This window comes from Symphalangus syndactylus, chromosome 6 (genome assembly GCF_028878055.3).
Source record: "Symphalangus syndactylus isolate Jambi chromosome 6, NHGRI_mSymSyn1-v2.1_pri, whole genome shotgun sequence".
In the NCBI taxonomy this organism is placed as follows: Eukaryota; Metazoa; Chordata; class Mammalia; order Primates; family Hylobatidae; genus Symphalangus; species Symphalangus syndactylus.
The window spans coordinates 145013587-145040995 of NC_072428.2; the positions used below are offsets into that span (position 1 = coordinate 145013587).

Below are 27409 nucleotides of genomic sequence, written 5' to 3' on the forward strand. Positions count from 1 at the left end.
AAAAACGCAGGGTTTGTCATGATGTCAAACAACAGATTTTCAAAATAAATCATAAATGGAGACAAACACGGTATAAACAAGAGACAAAATTTTTCTTATCATGAAAGACAACACGCAAACATAAAATGCAGACATTGACCTTTGGGTGTGACTTTACTCCTCTCTACCACCAGCGGCACGGCACTCCTAGAGCTCAGTATGATTAGCAGAAGTTTCACACAGATCTGGAAAAAAACAATTAGATAGCATCATTATCACTTTAGACACCAGCCCATTAAGTCATTTACATTACGCAAAAACTATGTTCTGGTGGAAGCATATTTTTAAAACTTTTATTATGGAAATTTTCCCAAAATGTTATTATAGAAATTACCCAAAAGCAGAAAGAAGGGTGTAATCTATTCCCCTGCACCCCAAACCCAACTTCAACAAAGATGAACACTGCTGTTCTTGCCTCATATTCCAGTCTTTTTTGGCTTTAGAATTTAAAGCAAGGCCAAGGTATTGTGTCATTTCACCCATGGCTCCACTCAGAGATATTTCACAGCCTGTAATGGGCACAGGACATCTGGCGTTTAACCCAAGGATCACAGAAGCAACTAGATACTTTGATAATACTACTTTTCCAGTCGGAAGCAATTAATGCAAACTCTATCGAAAAAGGCTATGGATTACTTTAGCTATATAACTTTTAAAAAATATGCTAGCCTTTGAAAGCAATTATTTTACATATTAGAATTTAACATTCCCATTAGTGTTGAGAAGTCTACATAAAAAGAGAAAAATCTTTTACTTTAAATGTAGGCTAAACATTTCTAGATACTTGATCTCATCTTCATACACTGCATTCAAAATTGTTATGTGGAAAATTCATCAGTGATGATGCTTTTAAATGCTAAGGTTTGATATGGAAGCAGAAGTGATACATACAGAATACATTTGTGTGTTTATTTATGCCCTCACATATTCTGTTTAACAAATACTTCCATGAGTATTAGAGGATCCATTCATTTCTAAGTTACAGTGCTCTGTTCCATACCTTGAGTGGCATAGAGCTGCACTTTTCATCACGACCCTATAGCACATTAAGATTTTAATCATTTTGACTCCAAGACATCAAAATGACATTCTGGAGAGTCTGGGCTATATGCCCCAAGATATTCCACAAGGCACATCTAATGAACTTGCCTTTATTTCTTGCCTAGGAAAAAAAGAGATTATCTGAGGAATAACACCCTATTACTCTGTCTCACACTCCAAAAACAGAGTACATTTGATGACTTTTATTCTATCCAGTATATAAACTGCAGTGGCAGCCACAGATTCATTTGTAATCCTATAACCTTTCATGGATATTTTTTTCACTCATCAAAAAAATGACACATAGTGTTTATGAAAATCTCAGTGATGTGTTTTATTTTCATCCAAACACAATCATCTTAAATCTGACATAAGTATTTTCTCCATTCTTCCCCATTTATTTTTGTGTATGGGTGAATGTTAGAACTTCAATATTTTGAAGAGTCTGTGAATGTGCCCTTACTTGCCAGCATGTGATTATTATAAATAAAGAGAAATAATCTACATTAAGAAGAAAAGCAAAACTCATATATAAACAAGGTGTATGTAAAGTGTAGAAAGGAACTAAACTTTCAATAAAACCTCTAATTCTACCAATGTCTATTTTCTAAATATTTATCTTCCTAAAAGCAGTGTGTGAATATTGTAACAGCATAGTGTCTTGCACGTAGTATACACTCAGTAAAGTTATTGCTTAATGTGCAGTTTCATACCCCCCCAACACACACGCACGTGCACACACACACACACACACACACAGAGTCACATCTTTAAGACACTGTTTAAACTCTGGAGAGTCTATCGCAGCAAAGCTGTTGTGCAGTATCACAAGGTAAAGTATTGTCTTCACAAAGCAGAGTGTGACTGTCATGATCTGGTTGTCAACTGGCTGTCCTTGTATTTTAGATTAGGTACCAGCGCATCTGGAGTCTTCTACAGTACGAACATCTCACCCTTCAGTTGTCTGAAACCATCCCAATGTGTTAAGATGCATGAATTCTCTGTTGCTTTAGTCACTTATCAGAGTTTTTATCACTGATGTGTTGTTGAGCTTTTTCTAGCAAAAATTGTTCAGTTTGAAGAAACTCTCTTCCTTGTTGTGGTATTAACTCACTTTTAACAGTAGGGCTTTCTGAGTGGGTGGGAGAAGTCTAGTCTCTCTCTAGGATTAATTTATTCTTGGTTTTTAACTTATGAGTGGTTTAGAACATCCACAAATATGTTTCATGAAGAAACATTACGTGAAAGGACTCATCCCACTTCACTACGTAGCGGCTCAATGGTGGCGTGCACCTTTGAGTATCTTTTACAGCTTTTACTTCCAATACTGCTGTTCATAGTGGTAAGGACTTAATCAGTGTTTTAAAAATCAAATGCCAATTAAGAATTATCTAATCAGGTTTCATTTTATACTTGCAAAATTGCACCTTAGGTTTATTCTTTCAGCTTGCATTTTCTCAAGGTTAGTGTTAATTTTTATTCCAATTATAAATATGCAGAAGGAATGAAGAAAGGTAGTTAAGTTTATTGAAATTAAGTCAAATTGACAAACTTGGGAGCAGTCTTTCCCCAGGATCTTATTATTCGGGGCAACTACTTCTGGGACTAGTTACTGGAACCCTCTCTAGTCCTCCTGGAGTATCTGAGAGAGGGCCCACGTAGCAATGGATCTGTGTTTGTCATAGACCAGGTCCTTTATGAGGAAAAAATAGGAAAATTAATATTTCAAATATTGTTCATCACATTTTTGCTTATATCTGAATGCATACATACATCTTTGAATTGTTTGAAACACTTTAAAAACATTTTCTGTGGGAAGTTGTGGCTATGGACATCACACATTTCTATAGTATATCGCCAACATTGAAGAAAAATACCCCAAATGCCTGAATAATCCTGACTACATCATCTCACTGTATTCTTTTGCAAGCTTCATTAAGACTGGATTTTAAACAGAAACAACCCAATTATCTACTTAGAGTATAAGCAAAACAAAAAAAAACAAAAAAACAAAAAAAAACAAAAAACTTTACCTGTTCTGTTAATGGAAGATTTGTGTACTTCTTGTTTAATAACTTTTGATGACATGAATATTTATCTACAAATGTGCAGTAGCTGTTATTTTAAGGACTTTGGCACTACATTTGATATAATGGATGTAGGTGTATTATATAGTTTATTGTAAACAACTGCTGAATGCTAATTGTCTCAAACTTTCACATTGTTTAAAAGTACCCCACTGGCTTTAAATCATTGTCTTCATATCTACTCACTCATTTCTTCCCAAAGATATCCAAAAAGATGCACAACTGTGTACTCCATTGTTATAAATGTATTAAACAAGCATCCAAGTTAGGGGACTAGAAGGTCTACATACAGCCAACAGAACGGAGAGTCAGTGATCACCGCTTTCAACTTTGTATATTATAAATAAAATTCTGCTCATTTTTTCCAGCTTCTGAGTGTATGTATATGCTTGAGAATTAACTATTATTTTCCACTCTCTGAGCCAGAAAAAAAAATTTTTAAGTAGATACAGGAATGGAACCTGGAAAAAAAATCCAGCATCCCCCCAAACAAACAAACAAACAAAAATTTAGAAAGTTCTTACAAAATAAAAATCGCACCTTCTGCTGGTGTAGCAAATACTCAAGCCATGAAGTGAGGGTCTCCTTCCCTGGTCCAGGATGGAAAAATCCTATCTCTCAAAGTTTTTAAAAAGAAAGTGCTTTGGAGGCTTCTAATTCTGAACAAGAATTTTCTCCTTAACAACTGGAAATCAAGAATGTTTGAATTCACTTAACATGTAGAGGAAAGAAAGTACAAAGAGGAAGGCCACACAGGCCTGTGGTTTCTGTTTATCTGTTTTCTCTCACATGCTGTCGTTTCTGATTCAGCGGAGACGAGGGATCCTGTGTCAGAGCCGTGGATTGCAGAGAGGCAGCGAGGCTCAGTCTGCAAACAAGACGCTGCAAGGCTGAGTGAGAGAGAGAGGGTGTGCGAGCAGCGAGCACATGTTACATCAGACACAGTACCTGATTTTTCACTGCACAGCTTGTCAGCTAGATAGTGTGCCTCCTGGGCGATAAGTGAGAATATTTCATCTTCATACTCTTCTATTATAGTTTCACACTGTAGAAACATAATAACAACATATGTGGATAGACGCACACTGGCGGGGCACTTTGTTAGGAAGGACTTTGCAACAATTTATTAGCTAAACATAGGAAATCATGTAACCAAGGTGGTCCATTTTTATTAGCCCTTTTGGTTTAATACATCATTGCATTGGATTAACCCTCTTCCCAGAATGTTAATTGCATCATTTTCCTGGGGCTTAAGTAAATGATGAGTTGTGTTGGAAGATGTGGGAGGCTGAAGAAGGAACATCTCTTCGCATGTTTCGCTTCCTTAAATTGGAATGGAAGTATAGGAAGAAATGGGCCTCCTATTTAAGAAGCTGAAAAGTCTAACCGTTTTTAAATTAAAAAAAAAAAAAAAAAAAAAGACCACAGCTCCTCAAAATGGTTAAACCAGTTTCCTTCTGATGTAACATAATAATCCATTTTGTGGCTTGAAAGTGTGAAAACAATTAAGCCTTCTCAGCAATCAAAACAAACGCATCTTCAATTTCACTGTGGAGAACACACTTGACAGTTACTTCGGGAAGTGTCTTTTCATACTATTTAGAGATCCATCCAAAATTTCACTTCACTTAAAAAAAAAATACCTGACCTTTCAGAGAAGAGGGTGCTCAAATATGCCCCTGCATTTGAAAATCTTAAATTCTAACTGAATTATGTTTCTTTGTTAAAGAACTACCAGGTTATACTTTTAGGAGCTGTGAAGTTACCCAGTGGTATTCACTAGAGACTTGTAAATCATTTTCTGAGTTCATTAAGCAAGACTCTAAAAATTTTTAATGGCATTTTAAAAGATTTAAATTCGACTGTAATGTGCCTATTTAAAACCTGTGAACTACAAACACACTTATTCATTGTCATTCTTATTCTGTGGTACTTTTAACCCTGATTATTGCCTTTACTTTCTAATTAAAATAAAATCTTTAAAAATCGGCTAAAGCCCTTATTTCAAGGTTTCAGCAGGCCTGATATTTTGGCCAATGTGTGAACTTACTACATTTTTTAAAACAGGACTGCCCATCACTTTGTCTGATTCAACAGCATTGACTAAAGTGAAATATATTGCAACGTATTTTGCCAAGCATATTCTAGCAAGCCAGAGACTAGCATTCACGAAAAATCAACATTATACTGGAAGGAAATTTGGAATCAGGCCAACTATCATACCTAAGCCTTTGTTTAACTTAGTTTGGGCTAGAATACTTGAATCAACCCAGGATACAATTCTTCCTCCTCTGTGAAGCCTTAGGAAAAAAGAGATGGTTGCATCACTCTCCCTCTGTCATTTGGCTGTAGATATTTGAAAGCGACATTCGTTTTAATTTGGCTTTTAACCTAGAAACCACAGCCCCTGATTCCTTACGTGGAAACCTGTGAGAGACCTTCCTTGCACCAGCACTGACTGAGACCACTCTGGAGTCCCCACACGAGCGAAATGGTTTAAGCAAAACATTGTGCAAAACTGTCTTAAAGTCCCCGGGACTCGTGAACAGCACCTTCCGTAAAGTATCACTGAAACGTGTCCACTGATCACCACAAATTGCCACAACCCCTTAGGTGTCTCAAAAGTCAAGTTACTAAATGCATGGTAAGCACTTAAGCAGCAAGACAACAAAGGCAGCAGATGACATTTTAATGTGCATTCTGGTGTTCCATGTCTTGAAACTCAACCACAAGAGCAGAAAACAACAAAAAAGAGTTCCAAAAACACGTTTCTGGATCATACGATTCATCTGCAAGGAAGAGAGCTTACCGCAAATTTCAAAGGTCTGTAAGCATCAGAATAAAAATATATTTTTTTAAATTCTTGGTATATTTTGTCTCCTTTCCTAGGAGCAAATCTCTTGAAAGTTCTCTCCTTCGTCACAGGGTCTTCCTCAAGCTTGTAGTCGTTCATTCGCTCACAGACTTTCTCCAAAAGGTCCGTTAGGAACGCCTCCGACTGGGCTAGGGGGATCTAAGAAGAAAGACAGGGCGAGGAAACTTGTCTTAATGTTAATGTTACTTCAAAGACCTTCCGGCGAGTCCACATGGAAACGCCACACTCTCCATGAATGCAAACGTGTGCCACTTCCCTGGCACAGGCACAGTAGACGGTACCGGAGATCGTTATTACAATGTAACAACGACCTGCTTTACATCATTACGGGGCTAGCGTAAATTCTAGTTTTTTAAAAGTGCATATATTTCAAAGTGGACAGAAAAAAAATACATTCAAACTAGAAACTATACGTCTCCATAGAATCATGTTTAGAAATCACTGAGCATGTAGCAAAAAGCATGACGCATAGAAAATGGCAGTTATTATCCATCTACTTGTCAGACTGAGAGGAGAGAGAGAGGAGGGGGAGAGAGACAGAGAGAGGGAGAGAGAGAAGGAGGGAGAGACAGAGAGAGGGAGGGAGAGAGAGGGAGAGAGAGGGAGAGAGAGCGCGCGCTCAGCTGGCTTCAGACCCCCTTAGTCGGGGAGAAGTTGGGGAGGCCCAAAGTCTGGCCCTCCCCAGGGCTGCCCTTGGCGGCGCGTCCCCCGCGCTGCAGCCGCGCGACGGCCCGGGCTGGGGTGGACGCGGGGCTGGGAGAGGAAGGGGCTCAAGGACGGGCGCCCCATCTCCCAGGCGGGCTCCTCGGCTGCTTTCTTTGGGAACAGCTGGTGCACGTCCCCACGCGCCCCTCTCCCTCCGGAATTCGGCGAGGATTCAGCTGGACCCTTTGGCCACCACCTCCGCCCCGGGCGCGGGTCAAAGAGCACCCCCTCGCCCTTGGTAACGGAGACAAAACGTTCGGGGCCGTCTAGACAGGTCAAGGTGCAGGATGCGGCGTCCCCGCGGCTCCTTCCGGAAGGGGGCGTGGAGCCGCCAAGGGCGCCGGACCGCGCCGCAGCCCGCGGCCTTTGCGGGCTTTTTCCCTCTCCACCCTCTGCTGATCAAAGTAGGAAGTTTGCATGACAACCGCAGTGAAAGGGGCTGAATCACAAATGAACTCGATTTCTGCAGTGTTGATATATCCAGCCTCCATTGTCCCCTTTCAGGCGCAGTATGAACCCTTCCGGTGCCAGCGACCGCGCTACATTCACAGGCGCGCTCGGGGCGCACAAAGGGTCTCCGCGCTTCACCGCCATCTGGCCACAAATCTCATCAGCGGCGCGGCGGCGTCCGCTTGAAAGCGCGGGCGGAGGGTGCGCCTGTGTTCTTTAGACCCAGGTTCCATTACAAACCACCCAGCATCGCCACCGGCGCCCCCCTTTTCAATCAGGAAGCCACTTTGTGAAAACATTCTAAAAGAAACTTGGGAAGAGGACGCGTCAGAGAAATACCGCCGCCGATTAACTATCAGCTGCGCCTCCCCTGAGCACAGGTAACATCCCTCCTTCTCTCCCACGACTCGACGGGAGCTTGATTTTGAGCTGCTCTCAAGGCCCAGACACCCGAATCGGAAGTTAAATAGCTTATGGACTATTTAATAGAATATACCACCACATGTATCTAATCACTCAAATACCACGCTTTTAAAACTCATGAATGTTTTAATCTCTAAAAATGTCTACAGTCAAAAACTGCAGCCTAAGTGGCTCAAAGTGCACATTTCAAACACAAGTAGCGTTCTACTTAACGCTTTAATTATGCCGTTCATTAATTTTCATTGATTAAGTTGTAAAACATGCACACAATACGTAGATTAACAAACAAAACTGAAAATCTGTTTTATTAATTTACAGAAACAAATAATTAAACACGTATTAATCACTGGAAAAACTATAAAATGCAGAGGCAGATTTTAAAATGTAATTTAATCAAGACAGATCATTAGCGGAAAGATTACGGAGGTTTTTTCTGTGATGCATGTATTTTAGGTATTATTTCCTTAGCTGATACATATACAATATATTCATAGTAGTTTCTGGATGTCAACAGAGTAGCATTTTACTTGAAAGTGAAGAGTAGACGCTTTCATTTAAAAATATCTAACTGTAATCAAGAAATTCATTCTCTCTCTCTTTCCCTTCCTCCCTCCCCCACTCTCGTTTCCCATCTGAAAAGTAAACATACTTGATACTTGGGGGGATGGGGACAGAGCCAGGAGGAACCAGGGGTCTGATCGCTGGGGGCTTTCAGAAACTTAGGCCTTCCTTCCATTAGAACACCAAATTCCATCCTAATACACCACTTGATTCATGTTGAGTAGAGGCCACACTGAAAACTAATTTTTCAATTCACAGAACATTGTGAGCTATTTGCAAAAGTTGCTGAGCATTTAAGTTTTGAGCAAAATTGTGATGTTTGTGTGTGGAAGGCCTTCCACAACTTACTTCTGCAGGCCATTTGATTTATTTCCTAGGTTGCACCTTTTGGAAACAGTTCCCCTTGTTAAAACTTTCTACCTACCAGTGGATTGTTTTTATTTTGAAAGTGTAATTTGACATGTTTGAATATGCTACTGTTTTGCCTGTTTTAACACAAATATGTTATGGCAAGGTACAAACGTGTGAATTTCTACAATTTTGTCAGTCTATGAAGGCTGACTGGCTTTTTGATGTGATTCGCTAGCCCTTTAGAGTAAACATTCTTTAAAAGTAGAAAATGTTTGCTGGCAGCTAGCTCGGAGACACTACCTTACGATGTTCGTTAAAAACAGGAAAGGGAAAACAGCCAGCATGAGACAAGTGGAGTTTATTTTTGCAGAAGATTAAGAAAAATTTTGATCCTGAAATCCCAAAGCATCAATTTTTTTAAGAAAATATTTAAGAAAAAGATACTTATGCATTACAGCTCTTTATACATTTATTCAAATGTACATGATTAGAGTTTAAAATGATTCTAAGTAGCTAAACTACGTTCAGTACATTTAAAGACTGTTCACAGAATAACTGGGCTTTTTTTTTCCCCCTCAAAGTATTTTGATTATAAGAGGCCAATAAGTATTGGGACAAGTGGAATAAAACGAAGTCTTTCTATACTGTGAAGATTTTGAATAGTACTTGTCAATAAAGCACCTCCTATTGTAATCTTTGGGAGCCTTGCCTCTGCCCTCCAAGGACTGTCGCAGAGATACTAACCTCATTAAAATATGAATGAGAAGGCCTGTGTATCCAGAGAAAACCCACGCACAGGCACAGTCTTCTTATCTGCCATTGCTTTTACATATGGACTTGTTTGGTACAAGTTAGAAAAATGATCCATGATAATTTCATTGCTATCTCAGAGTACCCAAGCACTCTAAGTAAATCCTAACTTTTCCCAGATTTTAACCCCACCTGTAACTCTTAATCATACTTCCTAAATGTGCCTATTTCTCCCCCTTTACGTTTCTTCTGACCTTGTGCTTGTTGTGTGAGCAATGGAATGGGGGTGGGGGGATACCCATAGCCCTACTTTAGAATGGAAAGAAGTACTTGAAAGTTCTGGCTTTGGCTTCTCTAGAAAACCGGAGCTAGGGAGTTTCTTACAGACCGCTATGATAACGCTTTAATAACGGCCAATTACAGCATGCCTCCATGTTTGTTCATTACTGTGTCTCTGTTAATCTTGTAGTAAATTTCTTGCTTGATAGCTGTCACAATCAGCAGGAATACAATTATGTTACAGTGGAAACTGTCGTTGTGGTATATCTGTCTCTCCCATTACAGTCTGACAACCTCTAATAAATTTCACTCATCTTTATCATTATTTTGGAGTGTCCTTCAGATATGAAACCAGTACTTAACCTGTTTAATGACTGATAATTAATTTCACATTGTAGCAAATATTTTCTTTCTAGAGGTTTAGTTAATGTAAAATTTTAATTGCATTGTAGCAATATTGCATCTAGTTTAATCACTAACTTTTCATCCATAAAAATTGAAATCACTGCTGATATTAGTTAAAAGTCAATATTTAGAAGTGAAAATTCAAAGCTCCTTTGCTCTAGGCTACAACAGGGGAAGCATGAATTCAGAAACTCTTGTAAGCTGATGAGATATATAATTAGCTTTTATGTTAATTGACTGCTATGAGTTTGTTGTATGACACTTCTTCATATAATATGCAAATAGCATTGACTGTTTAGTTTTATTAGACAATATAATTAGAAATCTAAAGGCGCTCATTTCGATGAGGAATAATAAAGGCTGATACATTTCCAGTATTCTGCATATCAGAAAAAAAATGAATTGCATCTGGACATAATAAGAGAGGTTTTAGCTAGACATTATTTAGGGAGCCCAAACCACATATAACAGAATTAATAGGAGTGCTTCCAGCCACCGTAAATTCCATATTTAAACAGGTGAGTTTGTGGTGTCCATAAGACCTTGGGGGGAAAACACAAATGTTGCAGTACAATTTACCACAAATAATAGTATACTTAATGAAAATAATACCTAAATGTTGCCTGCTGTAATTAAAGTGAAATAAGTCATTCTTATTTAAAACAAAATAGTTTGTAAGTAAGTGTTCCTGTTCTTGTTACTCACAGACATTTATCAATAACATATATGCTTAGGTTGTTCAAAAAAAAAAGGTAATAAAGTAAGAACAATGTGATTTGGGGGGGATATTTTTCCAGAATTCATTTTTTTTAAATTTCTGGAGCTTATTTTCAACTTAACAGTGATCAAACAGAAAAAAAAAAAGGCCTAATGGATCAACATTAATGATCTTTCCAAATGGGGGTCATCTAACAATTTGATTCTTTATGAAGTTGAAAAACACACTTTCCTTTTATTATTAAATGCAAAATTGGTACTAGCATTTGCTTTCCTATTTTAAAATGTATTCTGCCAGTTTGAAAAATAAACCCTTTAATTTTTGAACATTTTAGGTAGAATGAAAAGAAATACAATCTGTCACATGAAAAATACCATAAGCTTAACCTCTGTTAAAAAATCTAAGCAAGGACTTTGGGCACCCAATTCATACTGCACCTCTCAGCTGTGCCCTCCAGTGGGCACCGCTCCGAGGGCTCCTACTGGTTTCAAAAAACTAAGAGGAGAAAGTGAGAGTACCTAAAAGGGCAGAGGCAACAATATTGCAGCATAAACAGAGCATGATGCGAATTTGTTCATTCGTTCAACAAATATTTACTGAACTCCATCTAATGTCAGACAAATACACTTCTCTAATTCCGACGTTTAAAAAGAGGACTCTTCCGTGATTCTGCATAAAAATTAAAATAAAATTTTTGGAAAAGAACATGTGCCCAGTGGAAGTCCAGTAAACATGAATTAATGATAATATAACCCTTTGTCATCAATTGAGCTAAACACTTACATGCAATATCTGTTTCCTTATTTTACAGTTTTCTGCCCAACAAAGATCTGCATGTTTCACCGTCTTGTTACTGAGAACATAGTGGTTGATGAGTGATGATCTGTTTGGAATCACCTCTGCAAAACGGTTCCCCAACCCAGAAAAGGGGAAAAGTCCTATTTTTGGAATCTGTTGGGGGATTTCCCAACTTAGTCTTCTGATACTTGCGGGCATATGGCAAGACTTCCTTATAAAATGTTAGACATCTGGCTGGGTGCAGTGGCTCACACCTGTAATCCAGCACTTTGGAAGGCCAAGACGGGTGGATCACCTGAGGTTGGGAGTTCGAGACCAGCCTGACCAACATGGAGAGACCCCCGTCTCTACTAAAAATACAAAATTAGCCAGGTGTGGTGGCGCATACCTGTCATTCCAGCTACTCAGAAGGCTAAGGCGGGAGAATCGCTTGAACCCAGGAGGTGGGGGTTGTGGTGAGCCGAGATCACGCCATTGCACTCCAGCCTGGGCAACAAGAGCAAAACTCTGTCTCAAAAAATAAAGTAAAATAAAATAAAAATGTTAGATATCTAAGAGGAAAAGGGACAAATGAACTGGATGATGAGTCAGGAAATTCGGCGTGCTTCATCTCACAGATGTGAAAGCACACACATACTGCACGCACGCACACACCACGCCATGCATACAGGTACACAGATGCATGCACACACATGGATTATGCAGAAGGGGCCAGCTGGCTTCTGGCAAGCAAACCACAAAACACTGTGTGGCTTCCAGGGAAGCAGAGACCGCTGCAAGCAGAGGGGCTTCAAGGTCTCCTGACCGTCTGCTCTTCCTGACCTGTGGTCGGTGCACAGGGCCACACCTCAGGAGAGTCCCTGCTCATCTGGCCTCCACACCCTGGTCCTGGTCTCAAGCCCCACCCCCCAGGAACTCTTTCACATCCTAAGAACAGGCCTCGGTGATTCAAACAAGAGGCTGTTCCACCTCCCAGACCACCAGGCCATGTCTGAAGCCACACCTGGGGAGCTGTTGCAGGGTGCCGGGCTCTCCCCACGAGAGACGCCTCACCCACTGAAATAGACATGGTTCACCTCCCCCACCCGAGGGACCCGGTGACCGCAGGGTGTCTGTGCATCCCAGATGCCCGACGTGACCCCCTGATGTCCAGTCACAAATCGAGAGGTGTGGAGGGTGGAGGGAGAGACCAGGCTGCCTGGGGAGTAGACTGGGGGAAACGAGGGGATTCGGGGATTTCTCGGAGGTGCGTCTCTCGGCAGGTTTGTGCTGCTGACTAGGAGTGCTGGGGAAAGGGAGAAGTCGTCTGGAACTGGGATGAAGTGAGGCTTCTCTGCAGCAGGGAGGGCAGAGCCTCTTTTCAATGAGCATTCATTTTCTGGTTCCCAGGGGCTAGAAAGACAGCTCTTTCTTTAAAAACATTTATTAATGGAAAAAAGTAATACATCAATTTGATTTCTTTAAAACAAAAACAAAAACAGAAGGGTAGAGTAAAACCTAAGGCTCATCCGTCCCCCAGACCCCTCAGGCCCCCAGATCTCCTCCCGCGAGAAACATTCCAGGTACGTGTCTACATGTGTGAGCAAATGAACGTGCACGCGTGTGTGTCCCCCCTCCTCTTTTACACAGATTAAAGCACGACATGTGCCGCGTTCAGCTATTACTCTGTCTTTGTCCCTTGACAGACCTCAGAGCTAAGAGGACTCATTCTGTGTCCAGGATTCGAAGGGAATGGTCCACTGACCATTCCCTGAAACAAGCGACTCAAAAGTCAAATCCACCCCCATGGGAGACAAGAGTTAAAGAATGCCGTCCACCCAGAGGGCAGTTTCAGGAGGGGTGCTCCCAAGAGTTCTGAACGATGGCAGAACATGGCTAGAACATTTATGAAAAATCAGTTATGTTGTTTCAGTAACAGTGTTCGAGAAGTTTTTGGATAAAATTTACCTTAACCTATGCCAAAACAACAGTCTCAGTGAGAGAGGATGAGAGTTTTTAACCCGACTTCCCAAGTGAGGACCCCAGCATTTCAGGGCTGGCCAGCGAGGAGTGGGCTAGCACAGGATGACAGCCAGAGCGGAACCGCGGGGACCTCAATAGAAACTCTCAGATGAGGAGACTGAGGTATGAACAGGAGACACGCTGTCCCCAAGGAGTCATAGGCTAAGCTGGATGGAAACACACACAGAAGAGTCCGACCTCAGCCTGGGGCACACCCAGTGCCTCCAGAACGCTCGGTCACCCAGTAGGAGCAAGGGTTACCTCAGCTGACTGGGAAGCTGGTGATGGCCCAGCAGGAGTCTACTTCTTAGAGTCACAATGCCTCAGACCCAGTGTGCCATCCCCAGGAACGTCCTGGGCCCAGGGTGACACTCGGGCCATTCCCTTGGTCCCACCTGGCCACCTTCTGTTCCCTCCTGGTGACTTCTTGGCCTCCTAGAACCTCAGCAGCCCTCCTGGAAGCCCTTAGGTTGGGCTGAGCTGTCGCGAGCGTTGCCTCTGCTGGCCTAGCAGATGGGCTGAAGCTGCTGTGATTGGGCTCTCCACCACTCTGGCCTTTAGCTGAGACATGGCCGCTGGTCCTTGAGGCATTCTATTTCCTAATCAACTTCTGCAGCAACTGCTGCATGTGCCATGCCCTCCACAAACGACCAAGTAGGGCCATAGCTGTGGGCTGAATCATGTCCCCAAAATCCGTATGTTGAAGCCCTAAACCCCGGGACCTCAGAATGAGACTGTATCTGGAGATAGGTCCTTTGAAGAGGGGATTAAGATCAGATGAGGTCACTGGGGTGGTCAAGGAGACTGTATCTGGAGATAGGATCTTTGAAGAGGGGATTAAGATCAGATCGGGTCATTGGGGTGGTCCCTTTTCAAATCTGGTCAGTGTCCTTGTAGGAAGAGGACATAGGAAACCGACAGGCACAGCGGGACGGCCATGTGAGGACGCAGAGGGAGGACTCCATCTACAAGCCAAGGAGAGGCCTCAGGAGAAACCAGCCCTGAGACACCTTGATCCTGGGCTTCCAGCCTCCAGAGCCGTGCAAGAATGAATTTCCATTGTTAGTGGCTCCTGTCTGTGGGACTTGTTACGCAGCCGCAGCTGTATCCACAGTCACAGCGTGACGTCCTCCTGCCTCAAGCTCTGCTAGGTGCAGCCCAAGCCCATGGATCTGAACATTCACCAAGAACAGGTGACTCCACCTCCAGGAAGCCTGGACACCATTCAGAGGCAGCCAGCGGGTCCATCCCACACGCCGAGCAACACAAAGGTCCCTGCAGGGCTGCACCTGCACGTGCAAAAAATGGTTCATCATCTGAATTTCTCCTGCAACACGGCAAAGTGGGGGCACTGGGCTCGAGGTCCACCCAAACACCTGAATGCTAGCCTGGCTTCACTTTTATCCACTGGCCATGGGCGGGGACAGCCACACATCTTCTTGTCTTCTAGCATCCTCCTCTGTAGAACCAGGGCGATGATATCCGCCTTAATCAAGTAATTGGTTGGAAAATCCTTCAAAGCATTTGATGCAATACAGAAAGGTGCAGTGTTTTTATTTTATCTCTGATAGTCATCATTGTCTTAGATCTTAAACACCTTTAAAGTGGCACGCATTCAAGCAGCACAGTGATTTCTGTCCTCTCCCTTCAGGTGAGGAGCAGGAGGAGGGACACCGTCCTGCATATGACCCAGAACCAAGGCCCACTGGTCCCTTCACGCCAGTGGGCATTGAAGAGCTTTCCCGTGAAGCTCTCTCTGCCGAAACTCTTCTCCTCCCATCCTCTCAGGATCTGGGAGCTGCCAGGAGGGGTGGCCAGATCCACAGTGTTCAAAGTGTGGTCCTTGGACCAGCGGCATAGCTTCCATGGGAGCTCATCAGTCATGCAGAGTCCCAGGTGATTTGTGTGCACAGCCAAGTGTGGGCAGTGCTGGTTTAGGAAGATGAGGAGGAGGAAGAGGAAGATGGTGGCTACCTGCTGACTGTTTTATATTCTGCTTTTGTGCTTTATCTAGAAAGCGTGCAGCAGAGATCAGAGGAAGGGCCATTTGGTCCAGAGACACCCTGATTCACAGGCTTGTCCTGTTACACAATGTTGGGAATGAGTTGAAGAAGATGCCTCCGTTCTCAGACCCAAAAGGCACAAAGATGGCACCTTTGGGAGAGCCAGGCACTACCAGTGTCTTGAGTGCTGAATTTAGTAAGACACAATATTGTGCATTTGAAAGCAATTAGAGCTCTAGAATGGACCTTTCACTGGCACTCAAAGAGAACCAAGGAAGCAGAGAAGGATGATAAATGGCATCTTAGTGGTTCCTGGCACCTGTCTTAAGAGTAAGATCTTTTACTGTATTACAGGGCTGGACATTTTCTCAAAATGGTTTAGATCCTTTGTGTCATTATTTTCTCTCCTGCATTTCTGGTCTTCTGCAGCACACTCCCCAGGTGGGTGAGTGGTGTCTGGGGTCTCACCCTGCAGGACTGGGTTCCAGTACTCAGGGACGGACAGCCTGTGTGGTGGAAGGCTCCCTCGCGCAGGCACATGCCAGCTGGACTATCCAGGAAGAAATGCCGGGAAGAAAAAGGGGTCGTGTTTTCTCTGATCCACCAAATTCAGGTCATTCTAGAGCCAAATCCAATTCCAGTTTAGAAGTGGGTTTCAACACTTAACACACTGCATCTTCTCCTGGCTCCCAAATTTTTTGTCTAAGAAATACCCAGTTTTGAATAGGCTATGACCAGACATGTCATCACTTCAGGTGGAGAGAGGGCAGGTCATCAGCGAACACCTGGAGTGTTTGAAGAGGCCACTACACCCCAGGGGCCAGGAAAGGGGTGACCTGTGTCTTTCTGCTTGCCTAGTGCTTCCTGGATCCCAGGTTCATACCATCTTTGCCAGACTGGAAAGAATGGATGCAGGCTGGGGGTGGTGGCTCGTGCCTGTAATCCCACACTAAAGAGGCCAAGACAGGAGGATCCCTTGATCTCTTGATTGAGACCAGCCTGAGCAACATAGTGAGAGCTCGTCTCTACAAAAAATAAACAAAATTATCTGGGCATGGTGAGGAGCACCTGTGGTCCCAGCTACTTGGGAGGCTGAAGTGGGAGAATCACCTGAACCCGGGAGATCGAGGCTGTAGTGGACTGACATTGCACCACTGCACTCCAGCCTGGGTGATGGAGCAAGACCCTGTCTCAAAAATAAATAAATAAATAAATAAGAAAGAAAGAAAGAAAGAAAGAAGAAAAATGGGTGCAAAGTATAAAGAACAGATTGAATCCAAACCTGACCTGTTATCAGTGGCAAAAAAAAAAAGACTAGTAATAAGTTAATATTGTTCTGGTTAAAGAAAATCTTTCATCTTGTTTGCCTATTTACTCAAGTAATGAAATTCAAACCTGAAGGGAAACAATGAACTCACAGTCTTAGCATCCTGACAAATCAAAGTGTCTCTTTCCGGCCTTCACCCACATGTAGCTCTAATTCTCTATCCTCCACCCCACATATTCACACTGAATTCAGACATTTCCATGGTATTACACAGCCTCCATATCCATAGCTAGTGGTGACAGAGTGCTCAATGAGAATTCATAGCTCTTCTCATAGCTCCTTGACTTTGGGACATTTGGAGTATTGACGGCACTTTTAAAATGATCAATACCTCTGCTGTGAGGATTTCTCTATCACTTTTTCCTGTAGAATTACTTTTTCGGAACATATTGCTAAGTTTGGGGTAACTAGGTTGCCGTAGGTATACATTCCCATATGCTCGTATTTCTGGTCGAGGAACGGAAGAGTGCTCAGCTGAGACAGAGACATCTATAAAATAAGCTGCAAGCCAAATCATACTGTGAATTTCTGTAATGGTCTCCCCTCTCGAAAGAGGAACAGGCAGCTCATTGCTTGGGATTCCTCTGAAACCTCTGCCTCTTGTTTATCCTGCTCACTTGGAGGCAAGAGCCCATTGTAGAAGGGCAGATAGTGTGAGCTTCATTGTGCCGGCCGAGAGGACTCACATGCAGTCCCAGAGCATTTCTTAGCGCCTGCTGGGAGAGGCCACCAGTTCTCTTTTTCTTTCTCTTTTTTTTTTTTTTTTGAGACAGAGTTTCACCCTTGTCACCCAGGCTGGAGTGTAATGGCACGATCTTGGCTCACTGCAACCTCCACCTCCCCAGTTCAAGTGATTCTCATGCCTCAGCCTCCCGAGTAGCTGGGATTACAGCAGTTGTCTTTTTTAAGTCCTTCATGTCATTTGTTTCCATTTTGGCCCCTGCTTATTTTTTTAAAAGTAGATAGATGTGAGATAATTTTGTTCCATTTAAACAAAACTTTTTCACTATTTAAAAATTAATAATCTTGATATTACATTAAATCTCTTCCCTCTTGACACTGTGCATTTGGCTAAAGTTTATCTTTATGTTCATTAATACCCAGATCTTGAAAGAGGGTTATGTTTCTAAATTAGGGGTATGAAACATTCCCCTTTGACCAGGCGCGGGGGCTCATGCCTATAATCCCAGCACTTTGGGAGGCCGAGGCAGGTGGATCACTTGAGGTCAGGAGTTCAATATGAGCCTGGCCAACATGGCAAAATCCCATCTCCATTAAAAATATAAAAATTAGCCCGGCGTGGTGGCACATGTCTGTAATCCCAGCTACTCGCAAGGCTGAGGCATGAGAATGAAAAAACAAAAGAAGGAAAGAAGGAGGGAAGGAAGGAAGGAAGGAAGGAAGGAAGGAAGGAAGGAAGGAAGGAAAGAAGGAAGGAGGCAGGCAGGCTCCCCTCCCCTCGGAAGCTCCTGAAGGGAAGAAATCTTAGTTCCGTATTCTTCCAGACCCAAGAATCCTTGGCTGTGGGTGGAGCGAGCCTTCCAGGAAAGTCGCCGATGGGGATCTGTGATTGTAGAGATCACATGCATTCCGTAAACTCCACCCAGGAGGTCTGTGCGAAGGTCTGTGATTGTAGAGATCACATGCATTCCGTAAACTCCACCCAGGAGGTCTGTGCGAAGGACTCACATGAACAAAAACAAGTGGTATTTCTAATGGGCAGGACCAGGTTTCTTTACATGCAGGGGACCCAAGAATGACAGACAAAGAACCTCTCTGGAGTAGAAAGTCTAGTGAACGCCATGAAGCCAAACGCTGAGATCCCCTTGCTTGCTCATGGCCCCTGAGCATACCCTCTGTACAAGGGTCCTGCTGGACATGAAGAGACAGCAGTGGACAAAGCGAAGGCGTCCCTGTCCTCCCAGCACTTGTGGTCTGGGCCTGAAATCGCCAGGTGGCAGCCTCCCTCTTATACAGAGTCCCTGGGCCGCCGCCTTGTTTACGTACAGCCCGTGAGCTGAGATTGGTTTTTACATTTATAAAGGATTGAAAAAAGGTCAAAAGAATAATATTTAATGACACATGAAAATGATATGAAATTCAAATTTCAGTGTCCATACATAAAGTTTCGCGGGACACAGCTGCGCCCACATTTGCATACTGCCCCCGCTGAGCAGAGTGGTGTCAGGGGCCTGGCACCCGGCACCCTGAGCTATGGACTGTGTTGACAGAAGATACTTGCCAGGTTCCAGCATGCCAGCCTCACGTCAGGGGCCTTGCACCTGCAGTTTGCAACCTGCGCCCTGCCCCACGGCTGACATCATCCTACCTCCACAAGGGCAGGTCCCCAACTGCTCATACCCTTGCCAAATCGTCTTCCTTTCTCTGGAGGCCAACAGCACTTTCCTCCTAGTGGGAACAACCAAGGTTCCTCTAGATGTGTTGAACACACACATGCACACACGTGCCCACATGCATCCACACACAGCTGCAGCACCAAGTGGAGAGTCGGGCTGCGTTCACCCAGGCGCTGCATCTTCTACCTGTTGGCATTGACTGAGGATGCCCTCTGGGCCAGGAGCCATGAATGGGGGCTTTGCGCATGTAGAGGTGCAGTCCTCTGTGACAGCCTGGCGGGGTGGGTATCGCTACTGCACGTTGCAGGCCAAGAAACCGAGGCCCTGAGCCACACTTCAAAGTGGGGGAGGCCCAGGGTGTGAGTGACACACCAGGCCATGTCTCTGCCCATGCCACCATGTGGTGCACACTCTGTAAGTGCTGTTGACCTGGTTTCCTCCTGGCCCCAGGTGGGTGGGTGGTAGCCATGTCAGGGTGTCCCTGCTGAGGGCTTCCATCCCTGCTCCAGTTCCTACCCTGAGGTTGGCGGCCCACCCCACTTCACAGAGGGGGAAATGCAGCCTTCGAGAGGGTGAGTCTCTTGCTCAAGGTCACAAACCCAGGTTAGATGCTGAAGCCAGAAGATAAACCAGGTCTATCTGGAGCCAAAGCCTTTCTCTGAGTGTCAGGGCCAGAGGGGGTGAGCACCTCGTCTTCATGGAGGTGCTGGGATACCTCCGCAGTCCTCATAAGAGCCACTGTACCTGTCTACACCACCATGCACACTCCCCTGGTTGCTTCTTACAGCACACCAGTCACGCATAGCACCAGGCAGGTGCCCCCAAATGGGTTCTAGAACAATCAGTGTCACAGAACTCAGCCTCCCCTCTCTTTTTCCAAGACAACCAATGCATCACTTTCCTGCCGAACATTCTATGGAAAGAACCATTTGAAAACAGCCAGACTCAAAGCCGAAGCACATTAAATCCAGCCTCCCTCTATGGGAGCCGCACGGTGCCCACCGTGTCTTCTGGCTCCTTTTGTCCTGGGGGAAAAACACTGCAATCCTCTAAACACATCCCATTATCCTCCATTCTTTACCCGATTTGTGGAATCAAACAATTCTTATTCAGTGGAATAAGGAGCAATTAACAGGACTAGGGATTTATTAAGGATAAGTCATGCCAGACAGTTTTGACAGCTTGTTTTGAGTGTGACAGAATTACAAAATCCGAGGCTAGATGCATTATGTATTTAGACTTTTGTGCAGCATCTAATACCAGGCTTGTGAAATTATTCTTGCCAAATGGTCTGAACCCGCCTGGATGAGAACAGTCTCATGTACCGGAAACCGACTCAAAGATCAGAGACAAAGGATAAATGACATTCAGCCATGCACCCAGATGGGGGTCGGCGTGGCAGGGGCAGGGAGTGGTGTTTCACGAGGGGCTGCAAAGGTCAATGTTAGGGTTTGTTTCCCGTAACATCTTCATTATTATCTGGAGGGAAGGGCACACTGCCGGCCACCAGGGCTGTGTGGGAGGGTGGGAAGCTCCAGCTTCCGGGAGCTGATGCTCACCCTGCAGCTGCTCAGCAGTGACCGAACATGAAGAGGCCGCAGAGGGACCAGAGCAACACGGGGGCTGGGTCGGTGCCCCCAACACCCCCGCCACCCAAGAACAACCCACAGAAGGTGGGCGGGGACAAAGGCCATCAGCCTCATGGACTTGGATAGTGGGGAGGGCCCCAGGGTCCCCCAGTCATAAAACCTCAGTGGGTTGGGCTGTGTCCCCCAAAGAGACACTCAAGTCCTAACCCCAGTACCTGTGAATGTGACCTTATTCAGAAAAAGGGTCTTCGCAGATATACTCAGTTAGGATGAGATCACATTAGGATAGGATGGGTTCTAATCCCATGTGACTGATTCCTTACAAGAAGAAACCCAGACCACACGGGGGAGAAAGGCCGTGGGACTACAGCGGCAGAGGCTGGGGGGATAGGTCTCTAATCCCAGGAACACCGAGGGTTGCCACGACCACCAGAAGCTAGAAAGAGTCACAGACTAGATTGTCCTTCTGAGCCCCCAAGAAAAATATGAGCCTGCCCACCCCACGGTCTTGGACTTCTGGCCTTTGATCTGTGAGGGAATCATTTCTGCTTAAGGCACCTGGATTGTAGTGCTTAGTTATGGAAGCCTGAGGTCACTAATGGAAGTCTGATTTCAGAAGTGAAGAATTAATAATGGAGTCCAATGGCCCCTGCTTCTGCCTCAAGGCTAGAGGTGGGGAGGTAAACTCAGGCACTGCGCAAGCCACACCTGCCAAAGGGTAGATTCATTCTCCCTCCAAGACACAAATGACAAAAGAAGAACTTTCCTCTAAGGCAGGGGTCCTCAACCCCCAGGCCTTGGACCAGTACCAGTCTGCGGGCTGTCAGGAACCAGGCCACACAGCAGGAGGTGAACAGCAGGCCGGTGAGCGAAGCTTCATCTGTATTTATAGCTGCTGCCCATTATTCACATTACCCCCTGAGCTCCACCTGCTGTCAGATCAGCAGCAGCATTAGATTCTCATAGGAGCGTGAGTCCTATCGTGAACGGCATATGCAAGGGATCTAGGCTGTGGGTTCCCTATGAGAATCTAATGCCTGATGATCTGCCACTGTCTCCAGTCACCCCTGAGATGGGACCATCTAGTTGTAGGAAAACAAGCTCAGGGTTCCCACTGATTCTTCATTATGGTGAGTTGTATAATTATTTCTTTATATATTACAATGTAATAATAGAAATCAAATGCACAAGAAATATAATGCACTTGAATCATCCCCAAACCATCCCCCTCTCCCTGGTCATTGGAAAAATTGTCATCCACAAAACTGATCCCTGGTGCCATAAAGGTTGGGAACCGCTGCTCTAAGGGGCCTGAGGGAAGACTCATAAAGGTGGGGGACCGCTACTCTAAGGGGCCCGAGGGAAGATTCAGGTCTCTTAGGTGGTGGCTAGCACAACCCTCAGCACCTGGCAGCACAGCTGCACCTGTTGTTTGTATTTATGAAATGGAACACACACGCCATCAGCCCCTGGTGAATTACCCCTAACTCCGCACTATGTTACTATCATCTTTCTCTCTCTCTCAGCACTTCACACCCTCAGATGATGGTTATTTTTGTCTGTTCAGGAATATTGAATCACCTGTTTATTTCTTCTCCCTGAGGATAGTATAGCATTTCATCTTTCTTTCTTTTTTTTTGAAACAGAGTTTCACTCTTTGTTGCCCAGACTGGAGTGCAATGGTGCAATCTTGGCTCACTGCAACCTCAGCCTCCCGGGTTCAAGCGATTCTCCTGCCTCAGCCTCCCAAGTAGCTGGGATTACAGGCATGCGCCATCACGCCCGGCTAATTTTGTATTTTTAGTTTCTCCATTTGGTCAGGCTGGTCTCAAACTCCCAACTTCAGGTGATCCACCTGCCTCGGCCTCCCAAAGTGCTGGGATTACAGGCGTGAGCCACCACACCCGGCTCATCCTTCTTTATTCCCAAATTCTAAATGCAATGTGTTTCCCCCTCTTAAACAGAATATTTGGTTGATCAGAACATTGTGCTTCTGCTCATGTAATATATTCTCGTATAGATTTTCAAATTTGTCCCAGCCAATACCGGCAAGATCACATAATCCATCTCAGGCCCACACCCAACAGGGCTTAGTGTACTGCAAAGCTACTGTCTGGATAAACAGGGCTTCCTAGACCCCAAAGCCACATTATTTGTGTCTTATCTATGAAACACCAATTCTGATCTTGTGGACTCTTTTTATATCATGCTAGTCTTGATCAGCTAAAACCTGACATCCCAGACACAACATCATTAAATTAAACAGCCAGTATGTGAGCAGGTGCCTAACTCCTCTGTTTTTCTTGCCATTATATCACTTTCCTAGAGTCTTCACAAAATATCAGAAATAGTCCCCAACTCCTCATAGAATTAACATGACATAGCTATTATCAACTACTTATTCTTTCATTTTCCAGACATTGAGAACCTATTATGAGCAAAATCTTGTGCTAGGGAATGGGGGTACAAGATTAAAAATGTAATTAAGGATAGAAATGTGTTACAGTACATACACAGCTAGAATAAAATGCAGAATTTAACAAATATCCTAAAAATGCTATAAAAATAGTTTTGATGTTCAGAAGGTGTGAGAGAATATCTGATATCTTAATTTTCCACAAATTCATCTTTGTAAAAAAGTGACAAAGTGTCATTCCAACTCAGTGTGGGGGGAGCAAGTCTTATTTGATAAATGGCGCTGGTACACGCCGTGATGTTCACCCAGAAAACACCCTCCATATTGACTCCGCGTGTAGACGGAAAAGAAGAGCGTGCAGTAACGGAAGAAAATTCAGAAAGCAATTTGTGTAACAAAGGGTTGGCAGGGGACATTCTTAAACAAGACGGGGTGCCCAATGCCTTCGTGGACGGGGAGGTGTCCATGGGGGAGAGGAGCCACCACACACGGATCACAGCCAGAGGAGGCACGCATCAGGCAGGCCAGGGAGAGTTACTATCCCCACATTCACAATGGCATAAAAGACAAACCACCCAGTAGAATACTGGGCAAAGGCTACAAATACACACCTTGAAATAAGAAATCCAAATAGCACGCTGGTGGAAAGATGCTTAACTGCACCGGTAGTCAATGAAAGAGGAATGAAGGCAATAGCCAAACATCATCTTTCACTGGTTAGATTACCAAAATTAAAAGAATGCTATTATCCAGCGCTGGCAAAATCAAGAAAGCAGCCTCTGTCATCCACTGCTGGCTGGAATATCCATGCTGCAGCCTTCAGAGAAGCAGTCCAACAACATGGGTTCAGGTTAAAATGCTCCTACCTTGTGACCCCTACCTTTCAGGAATCTGTCCTGGAGAAATCCAATCAACAATACCTAAGGATGCATCACCATGGAGGCTGCAGCGTCGCTGTGTGGTGGCAAAACACCAGAAACAATATGTGTCCACCTGTAGAATGGTCTTCTTAACTGGAAAATGTCCAAATCCTAGGCAGCCATGCTTTTCTTTTCTTTTCTTTTTTCTTTCTTTTTTTTTTTTTTTGAGACGGAGTCTTGCTCTGTTGCCCAGGCTGGAGTGCATTGGCGTGATCTCAGCTCACTGCAACCTCTATCTCACAGGTTCAAGCGATGCTCCTGCCTCAGCCTCCCAAGTAGCTGGGGCTACAGGCGCCTGTCACCATGCCCAGCTAATTTTTGTATTTTTAGTAGGGACGGGGTTTCATTATTATTTTAAAATGTCGAAGCCAAAAACCTGCACAGCTGCTGCCTGGTGTCTGAGCAAGTGCAGCGTTGGCAATGGCGAGGCTCTTGACGTCGATGGTAATGGAGCGGGGTCGGGAGGTAGACATGCGTCTTTTCTTTTATCTCTTGCTGAAATCATCATGTGTTACTTTGATAATTAATTTTTTTTTTTTTTGAGGCAAGGTCTCACTGTCACCCAGGCTGGAGTGCAGTGGTGCGATCACACAGCTCATTGCAGCCTCGTCCTCTTCGGCTTAGATGCTCCTCCCTCCTCAGCCTGCTGAGTAACTGGGACCACAGGTACACGCCACCACACCCTGCTAATTTTTTTTTTGTATTTTTTGTAGAGACAGGATCTCCCTGTGTTGCCCAGGCTGGTCTCAAAATCCTGAGTTCAAGCTGTCTTCCTACCTTGGCCTCCCAAAGTGCTAGGATTACAGGGGTGAGCCACGGCAGCTGGCCTTAAAATTTTTAACAAAGAAATATTTGAAAACCCACATAGAGTCATGAGACATGTGAGTATTCGGCCTACCTGATTTGCACAGGGCATGGAAAGCCACACACAGGGGTCCCGGCCACTGCTGGGCCTGTGCAGGGATCTCCAGGAGCCTCTCCTGAGGTGTGGCCCTGGTGGCCCCGAAGGAGTTCAGGCTCCTTCCCCAAACCTTCAGGCAGCTTGAGAGCTCCTTTGCTAAATAGATGAGCTTATTAGTGGGCCTCAGGAACCCCCTCAAATATTAGAAATGACCATTAATCCTGCATTTTCGTAGAGAAGGGACAGCAGAGCTCTCCAGAACATGCACGCCCAGTCTCCCTGTGGCTGGAGAGGGCTCCTTTCCTCTGATGTTTTCAGAAAGTTCAGGAAAAAGGACATGAGAAGGGCCCAAAGAGCCTAATTAACTTTGACTTGACTTCAACAATGGGCAGGAGAATAAGACCCCTTTTAATATAAATTAAAATCTCTCCACTGGAGCCTCATCCTCGCCAGCGCTTTCTTTCATTGCTTTAAATTGGTCTTCTTGGCCGTGTAGGACTGTGGTGGGCGGGCCCAGGAGCCCAGACTTGCCCATTCTTGGGCAAGTGTGTTCACACAGCTCTGACAATGCCGGCTTTCGGTCATCGTCACTCTTCCTTCTCTGTCCCAGGTTAAGCTACTCTGTGGGGGGGATCAGCTGCTGCCAATGTGGAGGCCAAGCTGCAATCACTTCTTCATTCTAACTGGAGAGAAGGGAAGTTCAAGTCCAGCAGAGGGTGGGTGGGTAGACGGTGGCACTCAGAAATGTCAGCCGGACCCCTGGCCCTGCATAGGCAGGACAGCAAGGCTGTAGCTCTCCAGGGCCAGCTGAAGAACAGGACACTGTCTCCACTGCCACAAAGCGTCAGAGACTCCCATCTTCTTTGAAGCACAGCACGGCCGTCTTGGTCTTTCTGCACTTCCCTGTTCTGTTAGACACCTGGTTATAGACAAGCCTTCTCCACCTAAGAAAAAACAACTTTGGGCTGGGCGCGGTGGCTCACGCCTGTAATCCCAGCACTTTGGGAGGCCGAGGTGGGCAGATCACGAGGTCAGGAGATCAAGACCATCCTGGCTAACATGGTGAAACCCTGTCTCTACTAAAAATACAAAACAAATTAGCCGGGCATGGTGGCGGGCGCCTGTGGTCCCAGCTACTCAGGAGGCTGAGGCAGGAGAATGGCGTGAACCCAGGAGGCGGAGCTTGCAGTGAGCAGAGATAGCGCCACTGCACTCCAGCCTGGGCGACAGAGCGAGACTCCGTCTCAAAAAAAAAAAAAAAGAAAAAAAAACTTTGTCCCAGCCAGGAGTATTCTGGGCTTCAGAACCCGGAGGTTCCGAAGACCCCAGGAGGGGGAACTGGACGATCGGCTCCCAGCGAGTAGCCAGAGGCTGGGAGAGGCTGTTTCCCAGTCTTTCATGAGAAACCAGAAGTCCAACGTTCTACGTGAAATCTTGATCCACATTATGTGGGCTGGATTTGGACCCCGAGCCTCCAACCATCCACGTGGCTGGGTCCTTCGGCCATCACCCTCACCCATCACAGCTTCAGATGCCTCTGGCCTGTGTTTGTTTCCTAACCTGCTGTAACAAAGTGTCCCAAGCTAGGGCCTTGAAACAACAAAAATGCACTCTCTCACAGCTCTGGAGACCAGGCAGCCAACACTGAGGCACAAGCAGGGCCGTGATCTCTCTGCAGGCTCAGGCAAGTGTCCTTCCTTCCCTCTTCATGGTTCTGGTGGCTGCTGGCAACCCTCGGCATTCCTTGGCTTGTGGATGCATCACTGCACCTCTGCCTCCCAGGGCCCTTGGCATTCTCCCCGGTGTGTGTCTTTGTGTCTCCATCTTATCTTCTTATAAGGATGCTGGCCACTGGAGTAGGCCCCGTCCCACCCCACCCTGCTCCAGTATGACCTCATCTTAACTGACGACATCCACAAAGGTTCTATTTCCAAATAAGGTCACCCTTCAAATTTCTTTTCTTTTTCTTTAATTTTATTTTTTGAGACAGAGTCTCACTCTGTCACGCAGGCTGGAGTGCAGTGGCATGATCTCAGCTCACTGCAACCTCTGCCTCCCTGGCTCAAGTGATTCTCATGCCTCAGCCTCCCGAGTAGCTGGGATTATGGGCGCCCGCTACCACGCCCAGCTAATTTATTGTATTTTTAGTAGACTCGGGTTTTACCATGTTGGCCAGGCTGGTCTCAAACTCCCAACCTCAAGTGATCCACCCACCTCAGCCTCCCAAATTATGGTATTATAGGCATGAGCCACTGCGCCCAGGCCACACTTCAAGTTTCTGAGTGGATGCAAATCTGGGGGGCACTGTTCAATCCAGTGCACTGCTTCACCGGATTTGGGGCATGGTTCCACAACCACCTGAGCCTCTTCCTGTCCTGCCGATGTGTCTCTGTCCACATTGGCCCTAACTATA

At 45.0% G+C, this 27409-nt stretch overlaps 1 protein-coding gene and 1 long non-coding RNA gene across 4 annotated transcripts in view; one reads left to right on the forward strand and one right to left on the reverse strand.

Annotated features, from left to right (window-relative positions):
- CNPY1 (canopy FGF signaling regulator 1) overlaps nucleotides 1–27409 on the reverse strand; it is a 146516-nt gene that overhangs the window by 10488 nt on the left and 108619 nt on the right. For 2 of the 3 annotated variants that reach the window (XM_063642381.1, XM_055269809.2), the window contains 3 exons: nucleotides 5977–6180; nucleotides 4116–4212; nucleotides 140–224 (listed from right to left, as the gene is read on the reverse strand). In XM_063642381.1, the coding sequence (XP_063498451.1) occupies nucleotides 187–224; nucleotides 4116–4212; nucleotides 5977–6180 (339 nt within the window). In that variant the 3' untranslated portion in view covers nucleotides 140–186. Of the gene's footprint in view, nucleotides 1–139; nucleotides 225–4115; nucleotides 4213–5976; nucleotides 6181–7172; nucleotides 7261–27409 lie in introns of those variants that run through there. The other variant, XM_055269808.2, reaches the window with a different exon arrangement.
- On the forward strand, nucleotides 7386–12045 carry LOC129476923 (uncharacterized). Its single transcript, XR_008655168.2, has 2 exons — nucleotides 7386–7577; nucleotides 11496–12045. It is a non-coding gene; the product is annotated as an uncharacterized lncRNA (long non-coding RNA).